We start from the raw sequence: 9,827 nt of genomic DNA, 5'->3' as shown, positions 1-9,827 counted from the left end.
AGTTGTGGCTTGGCTTTAATTTTGAAATGACCCCAGAATACTATTAATTATAACATACATATTATTAGGGCCCGAGCACGAAAGTGCCAGGACCCAACGGTGTCCTGGCACGAAGTGCAAGGAACCTATTGTTTTTCTGCAGATTATTATTCTTTTTCCGCTGCAAGAACGCGTTTTTGACGACCTTAGCCATCCCCAAAACTCACGAAAAGTGGAGTATGCGTCAGAACTGGTGGGAAATTCAATGTTCTGGAGTGACTGGGCTCGGGTGTCTCCAGGGGGCTCCATAGCGCCCCCTAACGTACGCAGTTTTTCCGAGAAAGTTTCTTCGATCTTCACGAAATTCAAGTATGTCGTTGCTCACGCCCTCATACCTGGATTAAATGATTTTGAGATTTCTTCGGCAAACAGGAAGTCAGCCATGTTGGACTTCCTGCGTGATTTTAGAATTTACGAACGCATATTTGAAGACTTTAGGATGCACAAAAATTTATGAAACTTTACACACACATCCAAACTAGTAATTACTTAATTTTAGTGGTGAAATTTTGCTTGGGCGTGGCATGTTGGCTCTCTAGCGCCCCCTTATGTCTTTCAGATTTCGAACATACCTTTAGGTGCTCGGAATCTCATAAAATTTGGCAAAATGATAGACACCTGTGAACTTTATGTAACTGCATAGCCATTAGGCTCGGTGTGTTTTTATTCGGCTCTATAGCGCCCCCTAACGCGTTGAAATTTTAACTTTGTCAAAGTTGATCCGATATTCATGAAATTTGGTATGCATATCCCACTCATCATTTGAAACATATTCCTCATTGGGTTTCATTAGCCCCGCCCACCCAGAAGTCGGCCATATTGGATTTTTATGTCATTTTTGCGTTTTATTGGCCGCGTACTTTAACGAACTCCTCCTACAGATTTGATCAGATCGAGTTGATATTTGGTCAGGACCATCTCAAGACCTCGAGGATGAAAAGTTATTAAAATGGTGAGCGTTCACTTAACGAGCGGACCGTGGCTTGGCGGCCATTTTGAGCCATTCGCCAGTTATTGTAACTCAACTGTACATAGTCCGATCTGCCCCAAATCTCTCAGGTATGATGTTGCTCCAGTACTGATGACATGTATATGAAAAAATATACTCATACTCAATGAGCTCCGCCCACCCAGAAGTCGGCCATATTGGATTTTATGTACGATTTTCCCAATTTTTGCGTTTTATTGGCCGCGTACTCTAACGAACTCCTCCTACAGGTTTGATCATATCGATTTGAAATTTGGTCAGGACCATCTCAAGACCTTGAGGATGAAAAGTTATTAAAATGGTGAGTGTTCACTTAACGAGCGGACCGTGGCGTGGCGGCCATTTTGAGCCATTCGCCAGTTATTGTAACTCAACTGTACATAGTCCGATCTGCCCCAAATCTCTCAGGTATGATGGTGCTCCAGTACTGATGACATGTATATGAAAAAATATACTCATAGCCCCGCCCCAAGACGTTAGCCCCGCCCCCTTTCATATCTCATGAACCGTTTGTCGTAGAGTCTTGTGGGAGGTGTCATATCACTCAGCAGAGAGTGGGTTAACCCTAACTCAACTGTACATAGTTCGATCTGCCCCAAATTATCATTTGAAACATATTCCTCATTGGGTTTCATTAGCTCCGCCCACCCAGAAGTCGGCCATATTGGATTTTATGTACGATTTTCCCAATTTTTGCGTTTTATTGGCAGCGTACTTTAACGAACTCCTCCTACAGATTTGATCATATCGAGTTGAAATTTGGTCAGGACCATCTCAAGACCTCGAGGATGAAAAGTTATTAAAATGGTGAGTGTTCACTTAACGAGCGGACCGTGGCGTGGCGGCCATTTTGAGCCATTCGGCAGTTATTGTAACTCAACTGTACATAGTCCGATCTGCCCCAGATTTCTCAGGTATGATGGTGGTCCAGTCTTGAGGACATGTATATGAAAAATTATACTCATAGCCCCGCCCTAAGACGTTAGCCCCGCCCCCTTTCATAACTCATGAACCGTTTGTCGTACAGGCTTATGGGAGGTGTCATATCACTCAGCAGAGAGTTCCTGTTTTATTCGTTAAGGGCAGCCCCGCCCCCTACACATTAGCCCCGCCCCCTTTCATAACTCATGAACCGTTTGTCGTAGAGTCTTGCGGGAGGTGTCATATCACTCAGCAGAGAGTGCCTGTTTCATTGGTAAATGTTATGCCCGCCCCCTACACATTAGCCCCGCCCCCTTTCATATCTCATGAACCGTTTGTAGTAGAGTCTTGAGGGAAGTGTCATATCACTCAGCAGAGAGTTCATGTTTCATTGGTAAATGTTATGCCCGCCCCCTACACATTAGCCCCGCCCCCTTTCATATCTCATGAACCGTTTGTAGTAGAGTCTTGTGGGAAGTGTCATATCACTCAGCAGAGAGTGCCTGTTTCATTGGTGAAAGTTATGCCCGCCCCCTACACATTAGCCCCGCCCCCTTTCATAACTCATGATCCGTTTGTCGTAGAGTCTTGTGGGAAGTGTCATATCACTCAGCAGAGAGTGCCTGTTTCATTGGTGAAAGTTATGCCCGCCCCCTACACATTAGCCACGCCCCCCTTCATAACTCGTGAACCGCTTGTCGTAGAGCCTTGCGGCAGGCGTCGTGGCGCTCGTCAGAGTTTTGGTTTCGCGTCGGTCGGCGTCCCGCCAGCAACCCCGACCCGCGAGCAGGGGCGAGGGCCCTTTCATAGCTGCGTGCAGCTCTCGTTTAGCTTGCTTTTTTTTAATCAAAATTCAGACACAATCTACAAAGCAACTGTGTCAACATTGTTAACTGGCAGTTAATCTCACATTTTGATTTTAGATAATTCCATGATGTTGGGAGTCCTACCTATCTGTTGCTACAATAGACAGTTAAAACATGTTTGAGTTATAATAATAATAATAATAGTAATAGTAATTTGCATTTCATATAAATATTAAAAAAAAAATGTTTTGCATTGTCTTACACTTGTATTGTTACCAATTTATTGCACAATAAAAATAAATAAAATAAATATAAAAACTATCCACGACTTCCTGTCCCTTCATTTTAATTAACATAGTCGTACAGATTATGGAGAACATTTCTTTAAATGTTGGGACTGAACCTAATCTGGGTTTTAATATAACCATATACACTATATATATATATGCACATAACATATCAGTGAAGTTTTTTTATTTTAATACATTCATCACAATTACAATATATTAACTATACAGCAAGTGGCACTGAATAGAAGTCTTTTATTTAGCATGCTAACATGCTAAATGTTATGCTAACACCAGCATGTTAGGATTTGATGATTGTTAACATGCACGTTAATCAACTAATGTAGCCTACTCTTTTTTGCTGGTGTTTACTGAATGAAAACCCTGAATACATGTTCAGTAAATATCATACTTAAAATATATATTATGATTTCTTGTTACTTTTGGTCGCCGGTTCAATCCACAGACCACTGATGAGCCAGGCCTTTAAGATTAAACCTGATTCAGTGGAACTATATGCACTGGCCATGTTCAAGGTTTGATGTGAATGTCTGTAACTGGTTGAGTGTGAACAGGGCATCCCGGAAAAAGAGAACCCTGTTCGCAATATAACTTCCCTGAATGAATTAAGGTTAAGATCTCTGTTATTACATTAGCTACTTTATATTTGGGGATATTAAAGACAAGACCGTCTGTGTGGGATAGGTTAGTGTCAAGTGCATGTTCTTTTCAAGAGTCTTTTTCATAAATGAAAAAACCTTTTCACCCGTATGTTTTCTGTAAAATATGTGTATAATATGCTTGTGTGAATACAGTGTACATGGTGAAGGTCCTATATTAGGAATTAAAACAAAGAGACAGGAAGTCATGGATACTTTTTTATTTGTTTTCTTTATTTTGATCATGCAAAAAAGTGGTAACAATATAATAAGATGTGTTAGATAATGCAAAACATGTTTTTAAAAGTGTTTTTATTCATATGAAATGCATATTATTATTATTATTATTATGTTAACGTATTTCTTAACTTTTTATTTTAGCAGCAGATAGGTAGGATAGGTAGGATTCACTACAAAATAGAATTGCCTAAAATTAAAATGTGAGTTTAACTGCCAGTCAACAATGTTGAATTGACAAAAACTGCTTTGTTGCTTTTGTATATATTTTGATACAGAGCGAAAAAAAGAATGCTAAATAAAATGTATGTTTTAATTAATAGTATTCTGGGATCACTTTAAAATCAAAGCCAAGTTTGTGAAATAAAAAAGTAAAAGGCTGTTATTTCATTTATATTCAATGGCATCCTGTTTTCCCCATCAGATGTTTTTTTTGTGTTCATTTCAGGTTTGAGAACAATAATAAAGCACTTTGGTGCAAATATACTGAGAAGTAGTCCATAACTGGAGGCTAAAATAGCGGTGAAGAGGGGCGAAGAAAAAGGAGGAACAAAGAGATTCCTCTGATTTTGTCCTGGGTGAATTTCACAAGTATGTGTGAATGCTACAGTAGCCAATGGTTACTGAGCTGAGTCAATGGGTCAAGGATCATATTACTGAGTTCATGTGGTCACTTGCCAGCAGTCACATTGGTGGGTCCCAACATATATTATCATGAAAAGTATTCTGGGGTCACTTCAAAATTGAAACCAAGCCACAACACAACACAAGACTGTCATTTAATTTATGTTTAATGGGATCCTGTTTTCCCCATCAGATGTTTTTTTGTGTTCAGTTCAGGTTTGAGGACAATAATAAAGCACTTTGGTGCAAATATACAGAGAAGTAGTCCATAACTGGAGGCTAAAATAGCAAATATCTCCACAGCCACAGTGAACTTCCCAGGAGAGCTGACATACGCTGGGATAAATGTGATCCAGACTGCACAGAATATCAGCATGCTGAAAGTGATGAATTTAGCTTCATTGAAATTATCAGGCAACTTTCGAGCCAGAAAAGCGAAGACGGAGCAGAGCACAGCCAGGAGTCCTATATACCCCAGCACAGCCCAGAACCCGATAGGTGAACCTAAATCACACTCTAGAATAATCCTTTCAGTGGCATGAGCTGTATTTTTGTAGGGGAATGGCGGGTCAAGAGTTAACCACAGAACACAAACTAACACCTGCAGTGAAGTAAAGCTGAGAACGCTTGTTCTCTGAAGCGGAGCAGAGCATTGAGGGACTTTGTTCGATGGCCTTTTAGCCTTAAAGGCGTTCACCACCGCCATGGTTTTAGCCAAGATACAAGACATGCACAGGGCAAAGGTGATGCCGAATGCTGTGTGTCGTAGCATGCAAGACCACTCAGAGGGCCGGCCTATGAAGGTCAGAGAGCACAGGAAACACAGAGTCAAGGAGAAGAGCAGCAGGAAGCTCAGCTCAGAGTTGCTGGCTTTGACGAGAGGTGTGTGACGAAAGTGAAAGAAGACACATGACACCACCAGTGTTAAACTTGCTCCGAACAACGAGAAAGCAGCGAGGAGGGCGCCCATGGTTTCTCCGTAAGATAGGAACTCGATCACCTTTGGAACACACTGACTGTGATCTTCATTTGACCAGTACTCCAGTGGACACCGTGAACACTCGGCAGAATCTGAATGGAAAACACGGAACGCTGAAATGTGTTCATGCTGTCAGCTGCGAGTTATTACAGCAGAGCTCATATTAAAATAAGCACCTGCTGTATTTAGTGACTTATAAAGATACTGGAAAGCATTGATTTCGTAAGAATATTACATTATAAATTACAGATCTACTCACTGCTGGAGTTGCTGATCTCTCCATCAGCACAGGCGATGCAGGAGAAACAGCAGATGGGTTTGCCTTTAATCACAGCCTGCCGGAAACCTGGCAGACAACTCTCACTGCAGACAGACTGTGGCCTCTGTAACAACACCACAACTCCCCAGTTACTCATAGATTGTTGCTCTTGTTGTCCAAATACTTAAAGCAAATATGAGCAAATATGATAAAAACAGCCAATTGGAGCCAAGGGGTCTGTAGAGCAGCTGTTAATCACTGCTTGCAAAACTCACAAACTCCGATCACACTGCCAAAAAAGGCAGCGCTGATCAAACATGAAACAAAATGATGTTACTGTAATGTCTATTTTTCGCCTCAAATGTTTTCAGAAATATATTTTAGTCTACTGTTTAGCTGAAAAATGTTTGAAAACATTTGAGGCAAGAAATAAGCACTACAGTAACACAATCTTGATTCATATTTGATCAGCGCTTCCTAGTTTGACCATTTGATCGGAGTTCACAGCTTTTGCTGTCCAGAGACTACTCAACTCTAATTGGTTGTGTTTGTTCAGGCAGGGTAGGACATTTTAAATGCCATTAGAAGCACTAGGACAATGCAGAGGAAGATAATGTTTTTTTTCATAGATTATCTGTCTCTTGTACTATTGTCAGGATATAGTGACTGTTTTGTAAAAATACATTTTCATCATATTTGCTCAAAGTTACTGACAGCAGCTTTAATTTAATTAGTTTTATATAATCAGCATTAGGGTCTTATTTATGGTTTAAAAACTCGTGCTTGAGCTTAATACCTTGATCTTACATATCAATCATTTTTATATATGTGTATTTTATTTTTTTTTTTTTTTTTTACATTTATAAGACTTCCTAAACTATGCAGAATTGACCTATTTTTAATAATGGTAATCACACTTAATACTTTAATTAAAATCAACCTCCACATTATGTAGCCTATTTCATACCTAACATGTTTGTTTGATACCTTTGGGGATCCGGCAGCCCATGTTGTGTTGATTCCGTTCATAATAAACTGCTTTCCATTCGGTAGTGAGGCATCGTAGCTCCCTACAGCCACAAACACAATATCTCCTGCTTGGTTTCTCTGCCAGTTCACCAGCTCATAAGTTGCTGTAGGGTCTCCGTTGTCATCAAAACCCACAGTTTCTCCTGACTGAAGGGTGAAATTCACATCTTGGAGGTGTTTCACAACCTACCAACAGAGAATAATGGTGAATAACTTAAAATACAGGGTTATTATTTAAAATGTTTACTTAATTCTTCAAGGCGACCTCTAACCTCTTTAGGCTCTAAAAAATCTTTCCAGATACAGGACTGATTCACCGCTTCACCACTTTGTCCACATTTCAACATGTTATGCATGGCATGAGCCACAGCATACACAGCCTTATACACATTGTTGGATATCCTTAGCGCTGACACATCTGTGAAACCATTGTTGATGTCCTCTAGTCTCTCAGAACCAGAGCACTGGGTCTGACCATGCAGGCTGGATTGGAAACTGCAACCAAATGTGGTTTCCCAGAACTCTCTCAGCAGATTATTATGAGGGTCTTGACTTGGGTTAACCTGCAAAAGAAACTCTCTCAGGCCTGGGATCTTTGCTTTTCTGATGGTGAAGCCCAGAGACCCTGTCAGGATTCCCAAGTACCTGTTGGTGGCCAGGTAAGGTGCCGTAATCCAGGATTCACTGCCCACCCACTGAAGCCCAGTTAAATTCTGCTTCAGAGCTTCCTCAAGCAGCATGTCTATCTCCTGGGAGATGAAGGCAACTAAAACCTTTGCACTGCCACTTTGGATTACTCTGACCACCCTGGCAATTTGCCCACTGGAGTCAGTCCTTGAGATGACCTCTGAGTACTCGATGCAGACCCCCTCCTGCCTTGCAGCTAAGATAAATGTTTCCATGCCATTGTTACCATAGTCATTATCACTTCTAACTGCCCCAACCCATGTCCAGCCAAAGTGCTTTACCAGTTTTGCCAAGGCTCTGCTCTGATAGTAGTCACTAGGGATGGTTCTGAAGAAGGAGGGGTACTCCTTTCTGTTACTCAGACAAGCACAAGTGGCGAGGTAACTGATCTAATAGGAAAGAAAAGGTGGGATACAAAAAAACACATTTATAAATTAAGGGTATAAGAAATAACTGACAACAGGTAGACATTTGACTCAATTTGCTGCAACTGTGCAAACCCTGGCAACCTTAATCCTGACCTTCTAGCCCAGAAATGAACCATAATACCACCAGAATTCAGTGTTTGTTGATGGTCCCTTTATGCTACATTGTAAAAAGGAACATGGTCAAAATATAATTAAAAATGTGACACATATTTACCACTGGTATTTGGAAAAGCCCTGCAATTTGTAGCATCGCAATGGTTGAGGAGGAACCAGAGGGTCCGATGATGGCATGAACAGATGACTGGCCGGAGCAGCTTTGACCCAAAGTCCTTTCCTGCCCATTTATTAGACTCATCACCACACTCGAAGAATACAGTGTTGAAGCACAGTTGTCAAACACCTTATAACCAATTGAGATATTAGGCAGCAGAGAGCTGCTATTGTTGATCTCCTGTATGGCAAAAATCATTGTTTGGACGAAGTGAAATTGTCTCATTTTCATCCTGAAAGGAGAGAGAACAGTTTTAACTAACGGCTTTTCGACTTAAATCAAAACCAATGAGAAAGGAGACAACAAACAGAACCTGGAGCATATGAGAGGTTCTGGAGCATCTGTGAAGGAAAGTGAAGGCTTCAACATTTCTTTTTGGATGTAGAAAACTCCTCCAATAGTGATATCTCCTTCCTTAGACAACAGAGGAAACTCTGGCCTCCCCAGCATCTCACAGAGCACCATGTCTTCCTCTGCTCCAAAGGCTCCCAGAAAAAACACAAACAGAAACATGACATAGGCACAATGACACATTTTGTACAAACAGGCACACACACTAACCTGTATGCTGTGATGAGCTCTTCTATCGCTGACCAACAGGTGTGTCTCCTGTGATGGGCAGAGCTTTATACTTCTGCAGATGGTCCTCTTATCGAATCACTGTTTAATGATGTCACATCACTTTGTTGTTTTTCATTTCAGATGGTATATTCTTTTTCTAAGACCATTATGTTATTATTCTTGTAAGTTAAATTGTAGGGGGGTGTGATGACGGGGAAACATACTTTAGCTGCAAACTGAGAATTTCAACAAGTTTGTTTCTAAGATGGATTTTTTTTATTTGCCAAATCTTCAACAATGAAAAATGTAAAACAGAACAGACACAGATAAAAAATCTGAATTAAAGCTGCGAGCAGCGATGAGCGGGCCCTCGCCCCTCCTGGTGCATCGGGGGTACTGGCGGGATGCCGGACAACATACCTGTACATTTCAGTGACCATCGGACACTGCATGCACAAGTTAGACGTTATTTCCTGTGTGTACTGAGTGGGACAGGAAATTACGTATTGCAATTTTTCACCTTTTCCTGTGTCCACTATGAGGCGCTAGTGAACACAGTTAAACATTCATCATGTTGATCATTATCAAGTGTAGACCACACAATGTAAATTTCATATGAATCAGATTATGTTTTTCACATATCGCTGACTTCCTGTTGCCAGTAGGTAGGGCTGTGACTATGAATCAATATTGCCATGTAAATGTCCTCAGGCCTGAACTCTTATGAAGTAGATCAAGTTTGGGGCAGATTGGACCAAGTACAGTCAACAACAGTTTGTCTTTCAATGGCGAATCATGTAAATTCTCCGCTCTTCTATGGAACATCTACTGTAGACCTGCTGTCCCCCCTTAAAGACCCCCTGGACACCCCTAATGAAGACAAAAACAGGTCTATTGTGGGTCTCACAGAGGTAATCAGTCTCATTTGATCTCAGCTTTTCTCTGGTTTAAGTGCATCGACAAACATCACATTTACTCCAAAAGTGATACTACAAAATGTAATTTTAGAAAGTCATATGTATGTACTATATTATTCATATATTAAAATGTTT

General features: G+C 40.9%; 1 protein-coding gene across 1 annotated transcript; it reads right to left on the bottom strand.

Annotated features, from left to right (window-relative positions):
- Positions 1–4,727: 4,727 nt before the first annotated feature.
- On the bottom strand, positions 4,728–8,694 carry LOC141770772 (extracellular calcium-sensing receptor-like). Its single transcript, XM_074640618.1, has 6 exons — positions 8,528–8,694; positions 8,158–8,446; positions 7,101–7,904; positions 6,787–7,014; positions 5,800–5,923; positions 4,728–5,632 (listed from the first exon to the last, which is right to left on the bottom strand). Exons 1-6 carry the CDS (start codon positions 8,677–8,679, stop codon positions 4,728–4,730), a joined length of 2,502 nt encoding a protein of 833 aa, XP_074496719.1. The 5' UTR covers positions 8,680–8,694.
- Between the last annotated feature and the right edge of the window lie 1,133 nt (positions 8,695–9,827).

The sequence above is a fragment of the Sebastes fasciatus genome, chromosome 7, assembly GCF_043250625.1.
Source record: "Sebastes fasciatus isolate fSebFas1 chromosome 7, fSebFas1.pri, whole genome shotgun sequence".
Taxonomy (NCBI): Eukaryota; Metazoa; Chordata; class Actinopteri; order Perciformes; family Sebastidae; genus Sebastes; species Sebastes fasciatus.
This window is presented reverse-complemented; position numbering and strand designations above follow the sequence as displayed.